The sequence below is a fragment of the Pan troglodytes genome, chromosome 18 (genome assembly GCF_028858775.2).
Source record: "Pan troglodytes isolate AG18354 chromosome 18, NHGRI_mPanTro3-v2.0_pri, whole genome shotgun sequence".
Lineage (NCBI taxonomy): Eukaryota > Metazoa > Chordata > Mammalia > Primates > Hominidae > Pan > Pan troglodytes.
Genome location: NC_072416.2, coordinates 10255699 through 10282242, shown reverse-complemented (window position 1 = coordinate 10282242; position 26544 = coordinate 10255699). Strand labels below are relative to the sequence as shown.

Below are 26544 nucleotides of genomic sequence, written 5' to 3'. Positions count from 1 at the left end.
AGTTTGGCACACAAACTCTCTTTCAGAAAATAATATAGACGAGGAAGGCTAGGTAAATGGTACAGCGATCAGATTTAGTCAAATGGACTCAGAAAGGTAGCTAAAAGTTGAATAATTTTCCCAGGTTCAGAAGACAAATCTATTACACACTGGCTGTGGGATTGCCCTCCATTTCCTCAGTTGTAAAGCAAACATTGTGATACCTACCTGGTGCTGGTTTTGAGAGGAATACACAAGGCTGGACATGTGAAAATGTGTAGTAACATTACAATTTCAGGAGATACATGCAGACACATTTACACTGGCCCCAAGGAAGCCCTTCTGAATTTGTGGTCACAAATTCAGAAAGAACCACTTCTTGCCAATATGATTAGATTTGGGCTTCTTGGGAGGCACAGAAAAATGTCTTGCATTTAATTAATGCCAAAATTGCCATTAAAGATTATACTCTGGGCCAGGGGCGGTGGCTCACGCCTGTAATCCCAGTATTTTGGGAGGCTGAGGTGGATGGATCATCTGAGGTCAGGAGTTTGAGACCAGCCTGGCCAAGATGGGGAAACCTCATCTCTACTAAAAATACGAAAATCAGTGGGAGTGGTGGTACATACCTATAATCCCGGCTACTTGGGAGGCTGAGTCATGAGAATTGCTTGAGCCCAGGAGGCGGAGGTTGCAGTGAGCTGAGATGGCACCACTGCACTCCAGCCTGGGTAACAGAGTGAGACTTTGTCTCAAAACCTCTAACTGTGAGAAACAACTGGCTGTCAGACCTCCTGAAGACTTCAGACCCTTGGGTGTGTCACATTATATTTTTGATTCCCTGTGACTGCTGGTAACAGGGAGGTGCTGCCCTGACAGTGAGGAGGTTGGTTTTCCTAAGCTTCACAATTTAGGAAATGAAGATGTTTGGTTTTGGCACGATGGTGAGGATTCTCCTATGTCTCTTATCCCTTGAGCCTGGTACTCCTGCTCTCCTCCCCATCCCTGCCTTTTACAACTACTCTGAGAAACAGCCCCACCCCCACTCCAGGCACCCAGACTCACTTTTAAGCACTGACCCTAAAGACGACTCATTCTGCAGTTATGGGAACTTCACAGGATTTACACACATTGTATAAAACAGATGTTAAAGTTTCAGCTGTGGCTGGGAGATTCTTTAAGAAGGGGTATACCCTCTGGGAGAACATGGTAGAGTCAGTGGCGGCTTTAATTCTTCTATCTGCTCTGGGAATTGGGGTGAGGATAGGGCATCCTTCAACCGAGAGCATCCATCCGAGGCAGAGAAATCTTCGGTCCTTCCATGACAATGTTGTGATCTACTTCCTGTATTTATTTTGGGTCTCTTCCCTCCCGCACTGGATGGGTATACTTATCTACGTTTAAAAGTGCCCCGATTTTTTCAAAGACAATTATTTATTGTTCCTGCCCCTGCACTTGATTAAATGAGGGGGGAACCACATTTCTCTCTCTGCTCCTCCTCATCCTCCTCCTCCTCATTGGAATTACATAGCAAAGGATAAAAAAGCCTTGCAAACAAGTGACTAGCTGCAGGCTAGTGGTATTTTCCATCGTGAGACAACTGTGTACAAGAATCCTGGTTAAGCATCTTTTACTAGGCAAGGGTGCCTTTGGGGTGGCCTGTATATGCTATTTAAATTATTTTTATATTAATTTGCAAAGCTATGATAGAAGGCAGGCAATGAGCTAAAGCTTCCCACCCTCCCATGCCCCTCCCCACCAACCCCACGCCCACATTCCCAACCATTGGACCCAATCCTGACGGATCTAACAGAGAATGTCCAGGACATCTGGGAAGTGGCATGGGAGACAGACATGCTTATGAAAATTAACTTCACCTCAGAGAGAGCCACAAGAGAGGGTGGGGCAGAGGGAGGGGGAGAGAACTTACATGGCAGGGAAGGTGATTGGACTCAGATTTATGTCACAAAACAAAAAGAGCCACGACAGTGGGCTTACTTGCAGAAGTATATACAAGTGAACTGGGGGCACTGTACATGGAAGATCCCTCCTGGTTGGCCTGGCACAACAGGACCGTGCCTACGAAAGAGAGAGAGAGATGGTATCTGGTTTGGGAATCGGTACACTACACCTGAGAGATCATGGCAATGCAACCGAGAAACGCAGAGAAATGAAAACATAGCCACATCCCAGAGCGCAGGACAAGGGTACCCAACAAAGCCCCCTGCCTTAGCCAAAGGGAATCAGTGGAAGCCCCCCCACCCACCACAACCCGGCCCACCAAGCACACGTCATGACTTTTCACACGGGGTTGTGTTGCGGACTCTGGTTGCCCCAGGGCCCAGGTTCAGATCAGGAATGGAAGCAGCGTGGCATACTGAAAAGGGAACTTGAGAAATATTGGAGGGAGCTAGATAGTAAGCCTGACTCAGACACCTCTTCACTGTGTGATCTTGGCAAGTCACTGTACCTCTCTGTGCCTCAGTGTTTCCATCTGGAAAACAGGGGTAAATATACCTACCTCCGAGAATGGCTGTGCATCATATGACTGGAGATGTACCCAGGGCAGGGGCTGGCATGTAATAATCACTCAATCAATAGTAAGCATACATGTTGATAGGTTTACAGAAAACGGTACCTTCCTTCAAACGTCAGTCTTTCCGAATCAGTTCTTCAGAGGAAGAACAGAAGTAAGGCAGAGAAAGAAAAATTGCAACTTTTTGCCATCCCTGGGACCCACCCTGGACCCACACTGGACACTGGATGAGAGAATCTTCGGCTTCTGTATTCCCACTTTCTTCCCTAAAGCTCTCTGCCTTCCAGCCAGAAAGGCTGCCTAGCTCATCCTGCAAACTGCGGCTGCATTGCAGCAATGACTTGCCTCCTCCTGATTTAAAGCGAAGGGCACTGGGTTTATCCTTGCAAGGTGGAATTTTACAGCGGCAAATAATGGTGGAATCCTGAGATACCTCCTCAATCTATGACAGATTTTGAACCACCACCCACTCCAGGGATGACTGGGGTCAGGAATTGTCAGGGTATCAATGCTACTTTCCCACTGTTGCAAAACTCAAACTCCAAGACTTTGAAAATAATTAGAATTCTGAGGAGTTTTAAGGCCATTACTGGTGATGGAAATACCTCCCTGTGGTTTCTGGTCACTTCCTTGACTGGGGAAGGTCAACCGCCCCAGTTTGATTTGGATTCCCCTGTCAGGACCACCACGGGAAAGCAATCTCCCATGATAAGAAGCCAACCTTACAAGTGCACCCGCAGAACAGGGAACTTTTCTATATCCTTGGAGACTTGCCCTAGGGAATGGTTCTATGCTCCTTCTGTATCTTCCCTATGATCAACAAAAATGTAGTTAAAACTTCCAAAGCGTGTGGGGTCCTGCCACACAGAGGGACTGCACGGTGATGTCATCAAGGGACAGTAAACCAGACACAATTCTTTCTAACCCATCTCACTCTTCCCCTGTTACCGGTCTGACAACTCTATCCACTTTTTCCCAGGGAGAAGCAGCCCAGGGCCAGAGGTTCTACCTGAAGGAATGTCCCATGGTCTTTTTTGATCTGGTTTCCCATGCTTATAGCTGGAGAACAGCCACCCCCACCCGCAAAATAGCCCTTCACACAACAGCGAAATTAACTCGAAATTAACTAACCTTCTCTGGGTAGTAAATATATCAAGAGTCTGGCGGAGTGTCAGTATGATTCACCTGTGCTAAACTAGTAGTTCTTTCTTCTTCATTTAAAAACAGTTTATCGGCCAGGTGTAGTGGCTCATGCCTGTCATTCCAATACTTTGGGAGGCCAAGGCAGGTAGATGACCTGAGGTTAGGAGTTCGAGACCAGCCTGGCCAACATGGTGAAATCCTGTCTCTACTAAAAACACAAAAATTAGCTGGGTGTGGTGGCAGGCGCCTGTAATTCCAGCTACTCAGGAGACTGAGGCAGGAGAATCACTTGAACCCAGGAGGTGGAGGTTGCAGTAAGCCGAGATCACGCCATTACACTCCAGCCTGGGTGACAAGAGCAAAACTCCATCTCAAAAAAAAAGTTTATCACAACGTATGAGATGATACTTTACATGGTTTAACCTCGCCTCAGATATTTCCAGTTTTAGCAGGTCACTGGGGATTAACAGCAAACAAACCAAACTCCAAAGAATGGAGATTGGGATATGAAACCAAGCAAGGGGAGGCAAGGTACCTACCAGGAAAGACAGCTAGTCCCCTCTACAGTCAGTGGTGTTTATCAATGAGTACTCCTGTGTGACTCTGCAGCGGTTATCCATGTGTTTCTGCTCACTGCTAGAAATCTTAGAAATAAATGAATGTGTTTCTGTAGGATACACAGAGAGTTATCAGATCGGAATCATCTAGGATAGGATCCTAGCAAGTGGATTTAGGGAACGCTCCTCAACCTTCTCTCCTGTGCACGCCTGGTTTAAAAAAACACTTGTAAAATCAGATATGAAGTTTCTTGGGGTGCTTAAATTTCAAAAGAAAAATGTATGACTGTAACACAAACATACACAGAAGGACATTTCAGTATTGTATGGTTAAAACCCTTGGGTCAATTTTCAATATCCTCGATGCAATTTATAGAATTCCACTGGGACACAGCACAGATTTTTGCCTGGAAAGCTAACCTCTGGCAGGGCATAATGAAGCATTCCTAATTTTTTTAATGCTGTGGATTCTGAGAACCTGGACTGAAATAACTTCTTTGGATACTTTCCTAGTAGTAAAAAAAAAAAAAAAATCTTTATGCAATGATTTTGACCTTTTTTAAAACAAAATCTATGCCTTCACAGGACTTGGTTTTTGTTTTATCTAAAAGCATCCTCCAATTTAATTTGCAAAGTACTTACTGTATGTTCGCTTAGTGCTTTGTGACCTTTTCTTAAAAGGACGCTTTGAATTCAGCAAAACCAAAGCAGCAGAAAACACTGCAACCTCCATGCATTTTTTTGGGCAGGGAAAGGTTAGTGTGTTTGTTTTAAAAAGTAAGTGAAATAGGTAATAAGGTACAAGCAGCAGTATGGAGAATGCCTACAAGGTCATTCAAAGCACTTCTCAATATAGCTTCAACATAGCTCTTCAGCGAGTCCACTGAGCTGGATCTTCTATCTGTCCCTAGCCTTCAACATAAACCTTCTACTGCCAAATGCCAGGAACCTTCATCTGTATCACATGATGACATCCTGTACTTCTCAGACTTCTGTGCTTTTATCAAATTCCTTATAATCTAAGGATGGCAAATGGGGTCAATTTATACCACTACCTACCCATTCTTTAGCCAGAACGGAATTAATCAATTTCAATATTATCCTTTCCTACTGGCCTGGAATCCTCACAATCATTCTCAACACAGCCAGTAGGCAATGATTCCCATTTGATTAGAGTTGGTGAAGTGGATGAAACCTTCATGCTGTTCCTGCTCTTAGAGTTAGATTAAACCATTTCAAATTGACTTTTTTTTTTTTTTTTTTTTGTCAAATAGAATTGAATGTTGCCAAGTTCATGTGGTTCAACTTAAAAAAAAAAAAAAAAAAGGAGGCGGAGGGGCTTCCCCTGTCCTCCTCCAACATAGTTTAAAAGTGACCTCTTCTCTCCCTTGTCCTCAGGGGTGAATTAGTTATTACCTATTCTATGCTCTTATCTTACATTTTTAAACCTCCCTGATAGATCCTTCGTGGTCCTGTACTACAATTTTCTACTTAGACATTGGTCGTCTGAACTACAAAATCCACCTGCGGTGGAGCCAAATCATACTCATCTTTTCATCCCCAACACCTAGGAAAATACCTGATCCTCAGAAGGATTAATGCATATGATTGAATTATAATACATTTTTAAAAAGAACTCTCCACTTCTACCCTCTTTGCTAAAAATAGTGTTTTTTTTCAACCAATCTTTCTTCCGCCTGTTCATGGCAGGAAATTTGCATGCCTAAAGTTCAAATAGATTTACACACTACATGTAACTAACTTTTACAGATTGAAATAGCTTCAATCTACTTCACGTGTTTTCTCTTCTTTCCTGGTTCTTATAAAGTTGGCTCACCCACTCTAACAAGAAACCTGGGCAGCCTGGACTGTCGATGACTGTATCAGCACCTGGCAGAGACTGGGCTCCATGCGACAGACCTCAATCTCAGAATAATCAGAGCCCATTCCAAAGCCTGTCACCTTCGCCCACTCTGAGTGCCGGGATCATCGGCATCCCCACATCCTGGCAAGATGTCCCACAGCCACTCTCCAGCAGGATTTTGAATCCACCAGTGAGGAAGGGAGTAAGCCAGTGCCAAGGTCTCAGATGGGGCATCGGAACCCTTTCTGCTGAGCAGTAGTCTCCATACGGTATGCAGGGGATCATTCCTGGCCCCTGAAGGGGCAGGGAAAAGCCTAGAAGGGATGTTTCCCATCACAGACAGGAAGGAGGAAGTGTTGAAAACTGTTTACCCTGCTGCCAACCCCTAAGTGAGGAAAAGTGGACTCAAACCGGAACAGCAGTGCAGTTTCACACCTCCATGCCTTTGCAGAGGCTTTGTCTTTTTCCAGGAAATCTTTTCCTTGATCTAGATAACTCCTTTCTGGACTCAGCTCTGGCTTCTCCTAGAAACCCTATCTATGTACCTTTGTCTGGCAGAGTTCAGCTTCCTTTCTCTTCTTTTTAAAATTGTGTTGTGTAATCTATTTAATGAGTGTCTTCCCCCATTGATGCTACTAATTCAAAGAGATCAGGAATCATCCCCCATTGATGCTACTAATTCAAAGAGATCAGGAATCATGTGTTTATCTTCCTATCCTCATGAGTCCAGGAACCTAGACTAAGAGGCAGGGAGCAAATGAAGTGAGAATCCAAAGGTTTCTGATAGGCAGCCATGCTACGCTTTCAAGAAATAAAATTAAAATGGAGGATGGGAAGGAAGAAAAGAAAGGCTGTTTGGCAATGTCTGCCCCTTCCCTTTTAGTATCAAATGGGCACAGTTCCAAGTCAGTACATGGTGAATAACTAGAACTTTTCCTACATAATTTCTGAATTTAAAAAAAAATGTGAACGGAACATCTCAACTGCCTGGCAACTGGGAGTGGCCAATTAGCTTCATGAGCTCGAAGATTAAAATGAGTTAGGAAATCTGGAGGATGCTCTTGAAGACACAAAGAACAACAGCTAGACTTTATGAAATACCTAAGATGGAATGAGTATTCTGGGGCCCCCGTGCAGGAAGTTTCTGTATATGTCATGCACTGTCTGTACCTCTAATACAGGAGTTATTAAGAAATTATTTTAGGCAGATAGTAAGGGTAAAGGTTCTAGGTGGAAATTTTCCTGTAATAAGAAACCACCCCCAAACCATCTCTTTTATAACAGAAAAGACTGCTCGAAGGGCTGGGTGGGCAAGCTTTGATATGCAAATACCAGCCATTAGGAACAGGGTTCACTCAATGTGGCGATTCCTGCTGTCTTCTCCTTGTCACCACCTGTGCCCAGTGTAATGGCCACCTCCAGATAACACCATGTGTTCAGAACATCATGGCGACCCGCATTTACATATTAAAGGACTAAGGTGGGAGGGCCAGGTTTTTTGCAGGCTACATAAATGACACACCTGGCCAAAGCAATCCCCTGGGCTGTATGCAAATCAGACACCGCCTCCTCAAGCCTCCCCTATAATCTACCACTTTCCTGCCACACACAAGGTTTCTCTGTTCCAGGCCCCACTCTCTGGTCTCTGTATGGGGAAGCTGTTCTTTTCTTTCTTCCTCCTTTCTTGCCTATTACACTTTTCGCTCCTTAAAACCACTCCACGTGTGTTCACATTGTTAATCCTATCGGCGCAAAACCAACAACCTTGGCATTTCTCCAGACATCAGAACCGTATCACCTCAACAAACCTCTACTGTGTGGTGGTGCAGAGTCACACAAAAATAGAACTCTCCACTGATGTCTGGCTTTCCTAATGTCACTCAGCCGAGCAAAGGAGCTTACTCTGGAAAGAGGGCTAAGAGGAGAACCCTAGAACCCTGCAGGGCAATGTCTGAGTAGCACAAGTGCTTATTAGTCCCTCTGCCTCTAGTGCTCAGCCAGGAAACTATGGTGTAGTGAGTATTATCATTCATTTGGCTGGTACTTATTGGCATCTACTCGTCTATGTGCCAGGTACTGTGCTGGGCTTTGGGGTACATCTGTTGAACTCCATGTGCTTTTCCAGAGGATGACATGTTATCACGTTTAGTGCTCATAGGTTCAGTAACAAATGTATACATGAAAAGGAACAAAAGAATGATTCTGAATATCAAACCAAACCTTAGCCTACATAATTAGTCACATTGCTCACTGAGATATGTATAATTATTCGAGAACAATTTTTATTAGATATAACTATTATGGCTTTGGCCAAAATTCTCTATTTCTGCTATATAATGCTATCATAACTGAAAGTTTAGTAGTAATAGGAATCAATGCTAGAAATGTTTTGATTCTACATAAAGAAAAAGCTTTTTTTAATATTTGCCAAAGAATATTTACTTTGCATTTGTCCCTCCATAATAGGTGTCTGATGCCATTAGTCCTCCTTTACTGGCATTACAAAGGTGGCACAGAACAACTAAGTCCTTTACCAAAAACCTTACCAATCAGAGGTAAATTTTAGATGAAAAACAAGCTATTTGGGTTCCTACATTGTCACTCATTTCATCGAGTCCTTCCTTCAGTCCACTGTTGTAGAATCATTTTTAAATGCTGTAACTCTGAGTACTTCAGAATGTGACTTTACTTGCAGAGAGATCTTTAAAGCTGTAATTAAGTTAAAATGAGGTCATATGGGTGGGCCTTAATCTGAAAGATCTTACAAGAAGAGGAGATGAGGACACACAGGGAAACCCAGGTGAAGAGAGAGAAAAGATGGTCATCTGCAAGCCAACGAGAGAGGCCTCAGAAGAAACCAACCCTGCCAACACCATGATCTCAGACTTCCAGCATCCAGAATTATGAGAAAATAAATTTGTTGTTTAAGCCAGGGTTCCCCGACCCCTGGGCCACGGACCCTACTGGGCCACACAGCAGGAGGTGAGCTGCAGGTGAGCGAGCAAAGCTTCATGTGTATTGACAGCTGCTCCTCATTGTTCATGTTACTTCATGTTACCACCTGAGCTCCACCTCCTGTCAGATAAGTGGCAGCATTGGATTTTCATACAAGTGTGAATCTTATTGTGAACTGAGCTAGGGATCTTGGTTGTGTGTTCCTTATGAGAATCTAATGCCTGATCTGTCACTGCCTCCCATCGCTCCCAGATAGGACTGTCTAGTTGCAAGAAAACAAGCCCAGGGCTCCCACTGATTCTACATTATGGCAAGTTGTATAATTAATTCATTATATATTATAATGTAATAATAATAGAAATAAAGTACACAAGAAATGCACTTGAATCATCCTGAAACCATCCCCGCTACCCGGCCCGTGGAAAAACTGCCTTCCACAAAACCCAACCCGGGTGCCAAAATGGTTGGGGACTGCTTGTTAAGCCATCCAGTCTGTGATACTTTGCTATGGCAGCACTAGCCAACTACTACACCTTCCTACCTTATAATGAGAGTCCCCTACAAAGTGACCCATAAGCCTCAAACTTCTCTTGGACTTAGAAGCCAAAGAGGTTGCCATGAGGTACCTAGCAATGGAGGTGACTGGTTTCAATTGACAGATTTTTCCAAAATTTACCCAAAGCCCAAATGAACTGTGGATACTTTTACAGTCACGCATTTTTGAACACCAGACTAGCATTGAGCTAATCCATGTAAGAATATTTTCACAGTTAATCCCTAATGCTTTTACACCAGCCTGAAAGATGAGCTTCTCTGAAGGGTTATGGTAGAGTTTTAAGTATAGGGATATTTCCATTTGGGCACAGATGTTGCAGAAAAAGTGTTGCTCTGTATGTTTACTTCTTATAAATCAAATCATGTTTTAATTGTACCAAGGGATTTCCATATTTAAAGGGGCCCTGACGTGCATCTGTCTATAGTGTAAATAATCCCTCACTCCAATTTATTTTTATAAGCTTTGGTTTTCATAATATTCAAAAAAAATACACCACTTCTCGTTTGTTTTCTTTTTGCTTTTTATTTTGACATAACTTGAGACTTTTTGGAAAAGTCACAAGAATAATACAAAGAAGAATTTGTTCCTTGACTATTTATTGTTTGAAAATTTTAATGACTCACTCCAACTGCTCACTTAATCTCCTGCAGCCAAAATGTAGGCTAATCATGGCATTGACAGGAAATATTTAACTTAATATGATAAACCTAACAATAAGAGTTCCCAAAGTGTTTTACTGAATACCTGAGAATCACTGGGTATCCTGCTCAACTTTAACTTGGATTATCATTTACCCTTAATGACCCTGTAGGACAGACACTATTTTTATACCCATTTAATAGATGAGGATATTAAATGGGTTGCCCGAGGTGACACAGATCTCGTGATGCTGAAACTGCAAGTCATACCAACCAGATTCCTGCACCCATGGTTCTAACAGTCATCTTCTAAATCAAGTGCTGACCAACTACAGACTTTTGGCCAAATCCAACTGCTCCCCTCCCCCGAGCCCCCACTTATTTTTATATGGTCTGTGAGCTAGGAATGCTTTTTACAATTTTAAATGGTTGACAAAAATCACAGTAACATTTGACCAGTGAAAATTGCATGAAACTCAAGTTTCAGTATCTAATAAGTAAAGTTTCAATGGAAGACAGCTACATCTATTCATTTTCATGTATGGCTGCTTTTCTGCTAAAATGACAGGGCTGAGTAATTGCACAGAGACCTTATGGCCTGCAGAGGCTAAAGTGTTTACTGTCTGGCCCTTTACAGACAAAGTTTGCTGATCAGTGTTCTAGGATCCCTTTACTGCTTGGAAAAATACTAACAGTAACTGTCTCTCAGTACACCATTAGCCCTTCCCCAGGGAGCTGGCACTAAGTATTTCAGAGGCTATCATTTGATCAATACTTGCCAAAAAATTAATTTTATTTCATTTTTGTTCAAAACAAACTTTTTTCAAACACAGGCTTTTAAAAATATTTGCTCAAAATTTCTTTTGGATTCATTGTTTTTCAAAACAATAAAACAATTAGGCCAGGTGTGGTGACCCTGCCTGTAATCCCAGCACTTTGGAAAGCCAAGGCAGGCGGATCACTTGAGGCCAGGAGTTCAAGACCAGCCTGGCGAACATGGCAAAACCCGTCTCTAACAAAAAAATACAATAATTAGCCAGGCGTGGTGGCATATGCCTGTAACCCCAGCTACTTGGGCGGCTGAGGCACAAGAATTGCTTGAACCCGCGAGGCAGAGGTTGCAATGAACTGAGCTTGCACCACTGCACTTCAGCCTGGGTGATGGAGACTCCATCTCAAAAAAGAAAAAAAAAATTCAAAAAGTTATTCCATAGAGTATTTGTGGAGGTCTATCAATTCAGCCACAACAAAAACAATGAAAATAAATTTTATCTTGCAAGATGTTTGTCCTTCAAAGTTATAGGTGTCAATACATAGATGATAAGACTACTAGGGCCTTGCTTCTCAAACTCTACTATGCTCTGAATCACCTGGGACTCTTCTAAATGCAGATTCTTATCTAGGGGGTCTGGGGTGGGGCCTGAGACTCTGCATTTCTCATAGGCTTCCAGGGGATGCAGATGGTGCTGACAACAGTAAATTGCTAGGGATTACATAGGAACCTCAGGTACAGCTAATATTGACAGTGCCCATTAAGGTGGCCCTAGGTTTCAGGTGCTATACAAGATGTACTCCACATGCACGTCTTTTTCTTATCAAACCCAAGAGGAAATGAAAGCTCAGACAAAAAGTATAATAAAACTGAACTATAAGTCAGTTTTGTCTGACTCCAAAGCTCAGACACTCTCTCTCAAAGCTATACCTGTTTATCAATGGTGATACTTGGTCCTGAGTTGATAAAAACATATCCTTCAGCATGAGAATGATCAATATCCATTACCCGCATTACAACAAAGCCACATCTAAGAATTCTGAAGCTGCCATCTGGCAGGAAACACCTGACTCTTCCTGGCTAAAGATGTTAGCTAGAACCTCCTGATCATGTTTAAGAATCTGTGATAGGGTTTTAAATCCAACCAAGGAAGCCTTTGGGCAGAATGTATCTTCTACAGATAAGAAAAATCCTACCTGCAAGATTGAAATAAGACATAGAGGAGGCAAATGCAGAGGAGAAATAGTGAACATTTGAGATTTCTATAGTGTCATTGAAAAAGTATAGGCTTTGAAACTTTTAACTTTGTTTTGTTTCCTGATCTTGCTGACTGGAAGTTGAGTTGACTTTGGGTAAAACTCTGTACTTCTCTGAGCCTCAGTGGTTACATCTCTCAAATAGAGATAAAAATGTGTACTTGATCGAATATTACTGTGAGGATTAGAACTATGGCATGCAAGTATTTGGCAAATAGTAATCAGTAAGTGAATCAATCATAATCATGGAAATAGCAATTATTATTGGGTATCTAAAACAATGATGCTCTGAGGACTTACTTTGGTTTTCAGAAAGGAAATAGCAAATTTATAGCTATTGAACTATTTTGTTTGGCCACTAAACATAATGCTAAACATAATAGTTAATGGCAAATATTTTAGTATTAAATGAATTGCAAGCACTTACACTTAGGAGTTTTAATGTGATAAGACATGTCTAGCTTCTAGTGGGAAGTCAGGGGACAGACCATAGGTGTCTGGGCTAGGATTCCTGTCCGGCAGAGCCACTGTAGGCAAAGGTGAGAAGCCACTACTTGCTATAATTGAGACATAGCTCCTCCAATTTGGCACATTTCACTTATTTATCTCATAGCTTGTTCCTAAAAACATTTTAGTTTGCAATCTCTGATTAGGAAAAAAAAAATTAGAAACTGTCATTCAACTGAAAACAGTGGAATTTACAAGTCTGTGCAAAGAACCTAGAAGGCCTTCTATACTCTCTTCTTATCTTCTTGGGAATAAGAGCCTCTAAGATGCTGTAAGAGCCTAAAAAGCTGTCTAGACAGGCTTCTCTATTGTCACTTCTTTCATATTTCAAGTACTATTACCGAACTATTTAGGAGGGACTCTATTTGTGGAATGAGGATGAGATTCTTCATCTTGAATTGCCTTCCTAAGCCTTCTCAGATTAGGCTTAAAATTTTAACCTGACTTTTTTGGTGAGAGTAGAAAATACACGTCACCTTTCAATCTCTCAAAGAGTGATTGGATGAAGTTGTCTATGCCTGCCACAACATACACACACATACTCGCACATACTGCCCCTTCCCCTGCTATGGCTAAAAACAAACATAATATTTCAGCTAGTGAAAATCATTTTCAAAAATGAAAGAGAACTAATAGGGTGGCTTTCAATCTTTACAACACCACATGCACATCAAACAAACACTAGAATCATACAAATAGTTTTTTTTTTTCTCCAGAGGAAATATCAGTGATACTGGGGTGTTTGTGTTTTAAAATGATACTGGGTTTAATACAATAAGTGTGCATCGATTAACCTTTGCGTCAGATTTAAATGTATAACCCATTAACTGATTTAATCTCTCAACAAAATAACAGCCGTTGGCATTATTCTTTGAATAATCCTTGTTTAGTTTCCATAATGGTATACAGTTTAATGAAAAACTCACTAGAATGTAGCATACGGCATAATTAATTCTGGCTGATTCTTTTGGTGTAAATAGCTAATGCAGATGCAGAATTCCATTTTCCACTGGCTTTATTAATTTTTCATAAACCAATATGTCGACTGTAATGTGTTGTAACAATTCCATGGAAGTTCTAGAAATGCATTAACTGTCATTGACGAAGTTACTCAAAGTAGGGTTTTGCCATTTGTCAGCTGGTTCTTCAAAACTACGTTTTCAAAAGACAACAGGACAGCTCTGTTTTATATGTAGAGAATGAGTATCTACATGTAATTAACAGAAAGAGTATTAAACACTATTGGGTGAATTTATTTCTATTTATACACCAACTTAATAGGTTGGGGGAATAAGAACAATAAATTTTGAAAAGAACAATGAAAGTGGGAAGCAAAAAGTCTTTCAAACTAATGAGTTTATAATCTAATGATAACAAGTTAAAACATTAAAAAAAAAACATGTCACCTTGCGTTTGAAATCGCTGGTAATTTACTTTCTTAGAAGATTTAGAGAAAACCAGGAAATAAGTTTCACAATAGCCTTTGTCCTAGGCACTAGATTAGTAATTAAGAACCCAATCTCCAGGGTTGCTGAATAGTTGATAATCTGCTCCTAAGTCTCCCAGCACCACAGGGCTTAACGCACATATTAGTAATAATAAAAGTCTTAATTATAAGACTGTTACTCAGTGTGAATATAGATACAAGTACTAACTCACCAACAGGTGTCTTGCTTATTTATTTTTAATTATAATTGTTATTTTTAATAGAGCTTTCAATGGCTGCCTACCACTGAAAGGATAAATTCCAAAATTCAGATTTCATTATGTAAAATTTTAAGGTCTTTTGCAACCTTTCTCTAGAAGGTACTCTCTAATCTCAACAGATCAATATACCTTAGCCTTTGGAAAAAACGTCAACTTGGCTCAGAAATTCCCATCAGTAGGTATCAGGTGAAGATCAAGCATGTGTATTTTTTTTTAAAGTTTTCTCAATGGATTCTAAAGATAAAGGTTGAGAAACAACTTGGGACCCTACCAACCACCTCCATATTCCCTCCTGCAATGATCTTTACCCACTTTCTTACCAGGTGAACTCTTACCCTTTAAGACTCAATTGACACCACCCCTTTGACTCCTCATGCAGAGAGCCTTGTTATTCTTTTGGCTCTAGCAGGTATCATTGTGTACTATACACGCATTGATAGTTTGTTTTGCATCCTTCTACTACCCTGTTGACTTCTAGAGGGAAAGCCTGGGTCTGTTTTGGTACCTCGGCACCTAGCACAGTGTCTAGCGCCCGATACTACAATTCTGCAATAAAAGGTGAATTCATGGAAACAAGGATTAAGTGTTAATACACGGTCTGTCTCTTTGGCCCTTCCCTGATGAACATCAAACAACTGAGTGCCATCCAGCTAAGGTCATGGGTTCATGTAGTATATAACTGCTAAAACTGTGCAATTTAAAAAACCAAAAGAAAAACTCTCAAGGGCTTAAACTGGTGGCTTAATTACCGTTGAGCTCTTCAAGCCAAGCTCAGCAAAGTAGGGACAATGTTTTTGTACGGGCCATAAACTAAGAATGGCTTTCACATTTTTAGATGTTTGAAAAAAAGCAACTATTTTGTGACACATGAAAATTGTATAAAATCTAAATTTCCACGTCCTTAGTTTTATTGGAAAACAATCATGCCCATTTATTTACACATTGTCTATGGCTACTTTTACACGGCAATGGCAGAACTCAGTAGTTGAAACAGGGATCATAGGGATTACAAAGTCAAAAACACTATCTGTGCCTACACTGATAAGTTGTTTGCAGACCCCTGCTTTAAGCTAACAAGCTGTACATTCTTTTCTCTTTCATAATTAAATTTGGCTTGGTTTTCTTACAGTCAAGCTACCCAGTGGTATCATGTTTCTTATGCCATCATCATCCTCACTACTACCATCATTACAGATGTCACTATAAATTGCAAGTTTACTTTTTTTTTTTTAATGGTTGTGCAGGGAAGGGTTGATTCTAGCAGGCCTGGGCTATCTCAAACCTTGCACATTTTCCACAACAGCTTGTCCTTAGGATTGGACTTTGGCCAGCTCCTGGGAGATAAAATATCAGGCCTTAGAATATTATCTGCCTGATAAAATTATTTTTGCGCCAGCCATGGTGGCTCATACCTGTAATCCCAGCACTTTGGAATACCAAGGTGGGAGGATTGCTTGAGGTCAGGAGTTCAAGACAAGCCTGGCTAACGTGATGAAAGCCCATCTCTACTAAAAATACAAAAGTTAGCTGGGTGTGGTGGCAGGCACCAGTAATCCCAGCTACCTGGGAGGCAGAGGTTGCAGTGAAACAAGATCACGCCCCTGCACTCCAGCCTAGGTGACAGAGTGAGAGACTCCATCCCAAAAACAAAAACAAAATTGTTTTTGTATGCCTGAGGCCTTGGACCACACCATTTAGGTTTGATCCAATTGTTTATGCTAACTATTTATGGTGAATTCCTGTTCCTCACACCTCCATAGCATGGCCTGAGGTTTGAGAGCTGGTCAGTCATGCAGGCGCAGCTTGCCTATGTGAAGAACCGCTAATAAAAACACTGGACACTAAGGCTCAGGTGAGCATCACTGATAACACTATGCCTGTGCTGTCACATGCCATTTCTGGAAAAATTAAGCACATCTGTGTGACTCCACGGTGAGAGGACACCTGGAAGCTTTTGCTAGGTTTCTTCTAAACTTCGTTGCATGTACTTTTCCTCTTTGCTAATTTTTCATCTGTATCCTTTTGTTATAATAAACTAACTGTGAGTGTAACAGCCTTTTTGAACTCTGAGTCCTTCTAATCAATCATGGAGCCTGAGAGTGGTCTTGGGGACTCCCAACACAGCTGTGTGGTATAAAATCAAAGTTTATGCTTTTCCCTTCTGGAGTAAACAATCACAATACAAAGCTCCAAAGATGAAACATTTACATGAAAGTCTTCAAATTCTTTGACTGCCATTGATGACTGCAGCTGTTCATACATTATTAGCAGTAGCAACCAGTGGGGCATGAGAGTTGTTAAGGTATTCCATGAATATGTGGCATCTTGAATAGCGTCAATGAGGACAGAATTTCTCAAACCCAGCACTATTGACATTTTGGGCCAGATAACGATTTGTGGTCAAGGAATGTCTTGTGCATTGCAGGGTGTTTTGAATCGTCCTTGGCCTCCACCCACTAGATGTCAGCAGTGAACAACACTCCCCAATCCCCGCCCCCACCACCACCCAAGATGTAACAGTGAAACAAATGTTTCCAGAAATTGCCAAATTCCCCTAAGAGAAAGGTCACTCCATATTAAGAATCACTAATCTAGGACTTGGGTTAACTAAAGCATTGTGGGAGGCAGCTTGTAGGTAGAAAATGAGCTTTGGAGTCACAAAGATAACAGCTTTGGCCCTACTCCTTAACTTTCACAGTCAGCACCCACTGGCATCGTAACTTCACTGGATCTAATTTACCTGCAAATTGAAGGTAGCAATACTTCTCCTGAAAACTTCTAATTTACGTACATATATGTAAAGTTCTCAACCTGAACTCTGGCATGTGGCAGACAATATTAAATGCAAATGTGTTTTCATTCATTATTATTATTATTATTATTTTGAGATGGAGTCTTGCTCTATTGCCCAGGCTGGAGTGCAGTGGCACGATCTCGGCTCACTGCAAGCTCTGCCTCCCGGGTTCACGCCATTCTCCTGCCTCAGCCTCCCCAGTAGCTGGGACTACAGGTGCCCGCCACCACGCCCGGATACTTTTTTTTTGTATTTTTAGTAGAGATGGGGTTTCACCGTATTAGCCAGGATGGTCTCAATCTCCTGACCTCGTGATCCACCCGCCTTGGCCTCCCAAAGTGCTGGGATTACAGGCATAAGCCACCGTGCCCGACCTTCATTCATTATTATATTCTGTGACCTCATGAATAGAAGACACTGAGGACATGCCCTCATCTACACCTCTTGAGGATGCTGCGTAGCAAAGCAGTGAAAAAACATGGGCTTGAAACTTAGGAAAAAAGACCTTTATATAATAACCAGAATTTTTCACATGGTAGTTCTGTGATTTGGCGAATGAGGTAAGCTTTCCCAGAAACCTTGACTTCATAATTTGATCATGAAAATAATGGGATAGCATTTTCATAAGGATTTGAGGAGAAACAAGGTGTTCAGCACAGAGCAAGCACCTGGAAGTGGCTTGCTGTTGTTGATGGTTTGAGTTTCTCACTATGTGGACAATGGTAACTTAAAACTTCCCCTGTGAAATTTTTCCAGAGTCGGATATCCAAACCTCATTCGCTTCCCATAGCGTGGATGTGAGGCTTCTTGTACAAGGACTATCTTGACACCCCCTGCTTTTGGGGGGAGCAGTTCTTGACAGACTTCCCACACACACAAAAAAGAACCAATTTACTTCAAAAATGCAGTTTTTAGCACATAAGCAAGTACTGATCTCATTTGAAGATCAAAAAACCCCACAGGCTTCATCAAAGATGAGTTGCATTCCCTCTGTGGGATCTAGAAGGACGCAGATAAAAATTAAGGCCAAATATGGGCAGGGCTGGAATAAAACCTGATAAGACAGAAGAGGGGAGGACAGGAGAGAAGCGAAGTGAATTACAACTAAAAGGGGAGGGAAAGGTAAACAGATGTGCAAGATAAACTCTTTGAAGTGGAACATTTCCAGGCTGAAAATCCTTTGCTCGGGGACTTAAATCTGGACTCTCCTGTTCCAGTTCACTGAAGTGCACTGCATTTGAATTTGGCGGATGCGTAAACTATGCAAAACATCCCAGAGCCAAAGGTCAACGGTTCATGAGGAACTGCTCCCTATGGCCATTGATTTGAGTCTAGTTCTCCCGGCGGGTATGAGCAAGTGTTGGAGCCAAGAGGGGCACCTGAATATTTGCTGCTTTGAAGGGCTTGGATGGTAACAGTTACCTTGTAAACCCACACTGTGCTCTTTCATCCCAAACAGGGCATGCTTTATACCTAGGACTTTTTTTAGCCAAATCACCCTGAGCCCAATGCCAATCTGAATAAAATAGAGCAAACTTGTGTCAGGGACCACAGTGATCAAAGGTGGGTTCTAGACAATCTTAACTTTTCTCAGATGCTGTTGTATCCAAATTGTAGGAAGGGAATTGAAAAGAGGTACAGCTGAAAGTATGACTAAAAGTCATTCTCTTAACTGTAATAGATTCTTGGTGGTGGAAGTGGGAGGAAAAAATGTGAGGGAGCCTTCATAGACCTTCTTTTGACGCAATTCTGAGGTGAATCATGGTTCACTCTAGCCCACAGACAACCAATACCTTTGTATGGGTAAATCCGAGGTCAAATACAGTTGCCCTTTTGAGATAAGCAATCAAAGAGTGTTATAACCACCCTCTTCATTTTTAAACTTCATACTGAGATCCAAATCCACTTTCCCATCAAGTCATGTGATCCGTGGCCAGGTTCTTTCTGAAATGGATATAATCAGTCAAGGTGACTTTGGTGATCACATGAATCTCTTCTATTTCTATTTTACAGTCTGTGATGTTCTCTGATGCTCATATTATCTGATCGTCCCTGTAACCCTAGGGTGAGCTTGTTTCAAGACCTGACCACCTTTCAAATGTGACTTTGCAGTCAGGCATGGCGCATTTTTAGTTCCTGTCATTTTCTTTTCCCTCTCAAAACCAGAAATTGTTCTTTTCAGGAGTATCCATTCAGAATCTCCTTATTCCCCCCAAATTCCACTAATAATAAGTATCCCTAGGGGTGGTTTTTGTTTTCTTCAAGGTTTTCAAGTTGATTTACTCTGCATCTCCTTATTTTTACTTTAATTGTATGTATCTCATCTCTGGGACCCAACTGTATCTTAGATCTGCATTTCCGTTAGAAGATCTTTGCCTTTCCCTATTGATCACGTCTCATGGAGTAATTTAACTCAATTCCAATTTCCCTTTGCAGGCGGGGTGCTCTCCATCCACGGAAGTGAGTTATGTGTGTTCAAGTGGTGCATCTTATGAATCTTGTTAAGCTTTGCTGCCTTATAGCCCCGCTGATGGAATATTTAATCACAGAAATGAGTTGGCAGATATGATATACAACGTGGATGAGCTTTGCAGTGTGTATCTTACTGGCAATTGAGAAACAGATAAATTTACCATTTGTCAGCACCATGCTGACAACTTTGTGTAACCTTCTGTTATTTATTTTGATTTTGCTTTACTTATTTATGAAGATTAAAGGTGCCGTAAATCAACAGTTTCATTGGCTGGATATTGTGATTATCTCTAGAAGATACTGCTTTTAAAAAATATATATATTTTTTAATAGAAGACAAGGGAAATTCTCACAATGACAGAGAAAGTGTAAGAATCCCCTCTGAGGCCTATTCCTCCACATTCTTGGAAACACTATTTTTAACTACACTAGATAACATGAGGCCTGCTACTGGGTACAGATATTCTGAGTCTACTTCTCCTTACTGCCTTGATTTTACTTAAAATCTAAAGAAGTGCCATACACATTGGCCAAAGACTTCATGACTCACCTGGATTTGTGTGTGGGGACTTACAATCATTTGTCTTGAATAAGCCTCGAGGACTCTGGAGATGATTAGATTTTAGGAGAAATTATCAATGCTGTTTTTGCTTTATAGAAAACTACCCATCTCTCCTGGGAGAAGGTTTATATTAATATATGTCATGGGATGTGCTCATGTATGTGTATCTGCTCGAAAGACTGGCACGGAATAAGCATTTAGAAAGATTTTTATAAGTATGACTTGATGAGAATTCAGAAAAGAAAAACCATCCTAAATACATTAGAACGTTCTCAATGCTTCCTCTGGAAGGCACGTATGAGGGAGAAGGAATGTCATAATTTATCAATGCAAATAGTAATTAAAGGTCCTCATTAAGTGCAATGGCTCTTCCTGCCTCGCCCCCACCCCACCCAAGTTTGCAATAAAAACATACTTGGGGAGTCAAAACATTACATACAAAAATCAATAACTTGCCTTTTTTTTTTTTTTTTGAGACAGAGTTTTGCTCTTGTCACCCAGGCTGCAGTGCAATGGTGCAACCTTGGCTCACTGCAACCTCCACCTCCCAGGTTCAAGTGATTCTTCTGCCTCAGCCTCCCAGGTAGCTGGTATTACAGGGGCACACCACTATGCCCAGCTAGTTCTTTTGTATTTTTAGTAGAAACAGGATTTCACCACGTTGGCCAGGCTGGTCTCCAACTCCTGAGACCACCCTCCTCGGCCTCTCAAAGTACTGGGATTACAGGCGTGAGCCACCATGCCTGGTCAATAACTTGCCATTTTATAATTATAAGAGAAAATAAATGTTCGGGACAAGTCTACTAAATTAAGAAAATTACCTTTAGGAGAGATTGAAAATATTGATTTTAATTTACAAAATATGTGAACTTTTCATGCCTCATTCTGAGAGACAATTGGAGGCTGGGTTGTTAATTCTGCATAAGCTTCAGAAAATCAAATAATTACACTACGGGAATATTATAAAATATGTCATTAACACAAAATCTTATATAGAGAAATGACTAATAAGTCTGGCTTTCTATCTTAAGCAGATACAGAGCCAGCCTACTAAAAATACAAAGCCAATCAATGACAAGGTCTTCATTTCAGCTTTGAGGCACACTCAGAATTGCAAGACAAATTCAGACTATTTTTAGAGCTGGAGAAATTTTAAATGCCCCATAAATTCTTAGTCATGGATCTGTAGATGCGTGACAGTAATAATTATACCTGGATATGGAATTGAATGCACTCTGCATCTATCGCTTTGCATAGGTCCATTCCATAGATGCAGGTGCCTGAAACTTCAGATCTAAGCCAGCCATACTTTCAGTGTTTGCAGGTCTTCAAATATTTCAAAGGAATTGCTCTGCAGTGTTAAAATTACAGCAACATGTCCCCACATTTCTGAATATTATGAGCTCTGTCTACCTACATACAAACGCACAGTTGAAAAGAGGAAAGCATGTGGATTTTCCAGATAATCCGGATAGTGGCAGCATGAAACACAGATACTCAGATTTCTCATGTAACACTTGTGAATATGGTGGTGGTGGTGGCAGCTGGAATCATACAGAATGATTATGTTACCTCTCTTCTTTTATTTCATTGGTTTGCACACAGAGCAGTAGCATGATCATAGGAGACAGTCGACTGGAATCATGACCTTTAATATTAAAAAAAAAAAATAAACAGGCTGGGCGCATCACTTGAGGTCAGAAGTTCAAGACCAGCCTAGCCAACACGGCAAAACCCTGTCTCTACAAAAAAGTACGAAAATGATCCAGGCATGGTGGCAGACGCCTGTAATCCCAGCTACTCAAGAGGCTAAGGCAGAAGAATTGCATGAACCCAGGAGGCGGAGGTTGCAGAGAGTCGAGATCATGCCACCGCACTCCAGCCTGAGCAACAGAGCAAAACTGCCTCAAAAAAAAAAAAAAAAAAGGGGGCCGGGCACAGTGGCTCACGCCTGGAATCCCAGCACTTCAGGAGGCCGAGGAGGGCGGATCATGAGGTCAGGAGATGGACACCATCCTGGCTAACAGGGTGAAACCCCATCTCCACTAACAATACAAACATTAGCCGGGCATGGTGGCGGATACCTGTAGTCCCAGCTACTCAGGAGGCTGAGGCAGGAGAATCACTTGAACCCGGGAGGCGGAGCTTGCAGTGAACTGAGACCGCGCCACTGCACTCCAGCCTGGGAGACAGAGCAAAACTCCATCTCAAAACAAACAAACAAACAAAAAAAACCCCACCAGTATCAACTGGTTGTAAAGAACACGATTTCTGAGATGATCAAAGCCTGATTTCAAAATCTGGCCTCCGCCTGACCAGCTGAAATCTCAGAGCAGTAATACCAACTTTTTGCATTTTGGTATCCTCATTTGGAAAATCGCCATGAGCATTAAATACATTAAACTTATGTACAGTGCTTAGAACAGTGCTGACTCATAGAAAGTATCCAGTAAATATTAACTTAGATTATAACATTTTCTTTTCCTCTAACCTAATGATCTAACTTCTGAGCCTGGGCCCTGGGCTAATCTGAATAGCTGCTGTAATGTTCTAGAAGTCATGCAGATTAATTTATTCTTATAGTTATAAATCAGTCTTAACTGTTTCTCTTGTCTTAATGTCCTCCTCAACACCCACAGATATGTTTGTGGCTACGAAAGCACAAGTAACGGGGATATTAGGTATTTTCCTGCTTAATAGACCCAAGGGTGATTGGCAACTCCAACGTACAGGACCAGAAAAATGTAAAAATGCATTTTGCCCTCTCCACCACAACACTCACATCCATACCCTTCCTCCCCACGGGAAGGCTTCTTGTTCTTCACTGGACTATTTTAGGCTGGAAATATGCACTCAGATATGTGCATATAGAAGGAGAAACTGACATTTCTTTAGTCTAACTACTCCATTCATGGGCAGTGCCTGCTGTGGACACATGGAAGCTGTTGTCTGACTTTTCAACCATTTGGAGTATTTGATTTCCTTGCAGCTTTGCACAAAGATGCATCCCAGCAATACATGCCATGTTCTGTGTGTCCCCTGAATAAACTGCCATGCCCCTGATCCCAGAAATTAACAGCCCCTAAATGAACACACTGAGAACTGAAGGACTAGTACTCTCATCAATGAAGAAAAGAATCTCTTTGTCTCATAGCATACTCAAAATTCAGCAGAATATGCAGCTAACGTTGCCTTCCTGGTAAAGAGATTAACATATTCATTTTTGTTTACTAAATGTTTACACGGTGCTGGTACACACCACTCTTCATATATTAACCCATTTAATTCTAATAAATTACCATGAGTTTGTTAATATCATCTCCATTTAATAGATGAGGAAACTGAGGCACAGAGAGGTTAAGTAACTTGCCCAGAGTCACACTGCTGGTGAGTAGGGGAGGCAGAATTTGAACCTGAGCTGTGTAGGCATGGTTTCCACGTTCCTTACTCAGCAGAGGTGTCTTCTCAGGTGGTAGGGTTTGCAATATGATCATAGAAAGCCTGACGCCTAAGTCTCTTCCCCCACAAGAGTGAACACAGCTATTTTGCAGTGTTAGAATCCCTGGACTTAACCCAGGCTCCCGGTAAAACTCATACATGAAGAACAACTCCAAACATCACCTACGTAAAATCCAGGAATCAGTTATCCTGTTGAGCCTTTCCAGATTTACCACATTTTTAACTTAAATTTTGTCAGACTGGTTGTTGTGCCAGAGTAGCTAAGTTTTCTGTGTTCCCTTCTCATCTACAAGGGTCAGTGTTTAGTATTAGGAAAATGACAAAAGTTAGGCAGCCCAGGAGGAAACAAAGCAAGGGGTATGACTTACCGTCAAGAGGTTACTAAGGGAGTGGCTCTAGATCAACGGATTATTTATTTCTCCTTATTAAAAAGCAAGAGCCACGTCAAAGAAAGACTTCTTTTAAATAGCCATGTGGCAAACCTACTAAGGTCCTAGGTATTCAATGCAGCCTTGTCCAAGAGCAAGGAGACACACAGGCAGTAGTGACGGGCCAAGCCTAGGACATCGAGACATGAAATCTCAGCCACTAATGCTTCTGGGTTAGGCTCTCCCAAAATTTCTAAGAGAATGGATTTCCCAGTTGAGAGGTAATTGGTGCTTAGGCAGGGAAGGGGTGAGGAGAGAGACATATTCTGGAAGGCAAAGTAGAGAGAAAAGGAATTGCTAAGGGAAATTGATTAATGAACGAAGACGGACAACTTTTTAGTTATCGAAATAGGCCTTCCCTTGGCAATTCTAAATCACTCCCACATTATTGGAATAATTAAGCCAACTCGACTCTCTGCTTTGCCAGGAAAAAGCAAATGCCAACCCCAAATGGAAATGTATGGCTAAAACACACATTCAGGCACATTGAAATACAATGGGTGTGAGCAGCTCTCCATTTGTTCAATACACTATTGAACAAAGTCACAATGCTTTTTTTAGGGCAAAATCAATGTGAATTGTCCTAAGGAGCAGTGGCTCCACGCTGATCCCCCAACCATGAAACTTACATGATTCCCTTGTAATTTTTAAACTGTTTTAAGCACTCTTGATTTTGCCCAAAGAAATCATTCAGAACTTGTTAGGATAGGAATTCACTTGCTTCAGGTTATTTTACAAAACTCATTCATTCTTGGCAGGCAAAGCACATTTAGAAAAGACCAAGAAGACTTCGTGCAAAGAGAAACTCTGTACCTGCATAGAATTCGGGACTGTAGACTGCACCCACAACTGGATTCAATTTCCAGCCTTAAAACAAATACACAAAAACATTATTATCACATTTGATTCAACATCTTATATAATTGCAAATGAATCACAAATCAAATGGGTTAAAGTATCTCATTTTGTATTTTAAAATGTAAAGGAGGTGTCGTTTGGGCATGCATAAAAATACTTAAAAACCACACATAAGAAAATAGATTTATGCCCTTCTTTGATTTTCTGCCAGTGCAAGTTAATGGAATGGAAACTACTGACCAGCCACAAGTGAACCCTTTGAAAATGACATGGTAATTAATTTTCTACTCCATCAATATTTTTTAGAACTACTATAATAATTTCAATTTTTTCTTATTTTATATATCACTGCTAGATAATCCATCACACCCCTCTGCATTAAGTTCACAAAAATTAGAAAGCTTGCATAAACAAAATTCTTGGCAGCAATATATTCTAACAATTGTCATTCCTAATTATAACCTCGAGATACTAGAGAATTCCAAAGTGCTTCATAAAAACCAAAGAAAATGATATTTTATCCCCTAGAGATTTACTGTGGCCTACATTTTAATGCATTCAGGAACTGTAAAAAATTCTTAATCAATGTATGATATCTAAGGTAACTTTCAAATAATCTGTATATATGATTAATGGAATCCTGTAATTTTCCAAATGTTCTGGATGGAGAGTTTTTTGTAAAATGAGTCCTGACCCTTTAGAAATCTTTACTCACAAAAAAGAGCATACAAGAATATTCTCAAATTGGAAAGCACAATACATATATGCTGGGCATTATTTAGGGGAACAATTTCCAGAGAATGATCACGTTTTAGGGTTTTGTTATTGTTTCCTGCTCCTGCTGGCTAAGTCTTCATAAAAGCATCCGTGCGGGCTGGGTGAAGTGGCTCATGCCTGTAGTCCCAGCACTTTGGGAGGCCAAGGCAGGCAGATCACGAGGTCAGGAGTTTGAGACCAGCCTGGCCAACATAGTGAAACCCCATCTCTACTAAAAATACAAAAAATTAGCCAGGCATCGTAGTGGGCACCTGTAATCCCAGCTACTTGGGAGTCCGAGGCAGGAGAATCACCTGAACCTGGGAGGCAGAGGTTGCAGTGAGCTGAGATCACGCCATTGCACTCCAGCCCAGGTGACAGTGTGAGATTCTCTCGGGAAAAAAAAAAAAAAAATCCATGCAGGCCGGGCACCGTGGCTCATGCCTGTAATCCTACCACTTTGAGAGGCCAAGGCAGGCAGGTTACTTGAGGTTGGGAGTTTCCAGAGAGCAGCCTGTCCAGCATGGCGAAACCTTGACTCTACTAAAAATACAAAGTAGTAACAACTAATCAGGCTGAGGCATGATAATCGCTTGAACCTGGGAGTCAGAGGTTGCAGTGAGCCAAGATGGTACCACTGTACTCCAGCCTAGGTGACAGAGTGAGACTCTGTCTCAAGAAGAAAAAAAAACCTTGAAAGACAGAGGAGGGTAAGGTGTGTAGTCCTTTGCTCTGAGTCCTTGAG

General features: G+C 41.3%; 1 protein-coding gene across 45 annotated transcripts in view; it reads right to left on the bottom strand.

Moving 5' to 3' along the window:
- Positions 1-26544, bottom strand: part of RBFOX1 (RNA binding fox-1 homolog 1) — a 2477231-nt gene that overhangs the window by 80541 nt on the left and 2370146 nt on the right. For 29 of the 45 annotated variants that reach the window (XM_054668820.1, XM_054668819.2, XM_063796601.1 and 26 more), the window contains 2 exons: positions 24999-25052; positions 1978-2058 (listed from right to left, as the gene is read on the bottom strand). In XM_054668820.1, the coding sequence (XP_054524795.1) occupies positions 1978-2058; positions 24999-25052 (135 nt within the window). The remainder of the gene's footprint in view (positions 1-1977; positions 2059-24998; positions 25053-26544) is intronic. The other 16 variants (XM_054668821.1, XM_063796602.1, XM_054668851.1 and 13 more) reach the window with 1 other exon arrangement.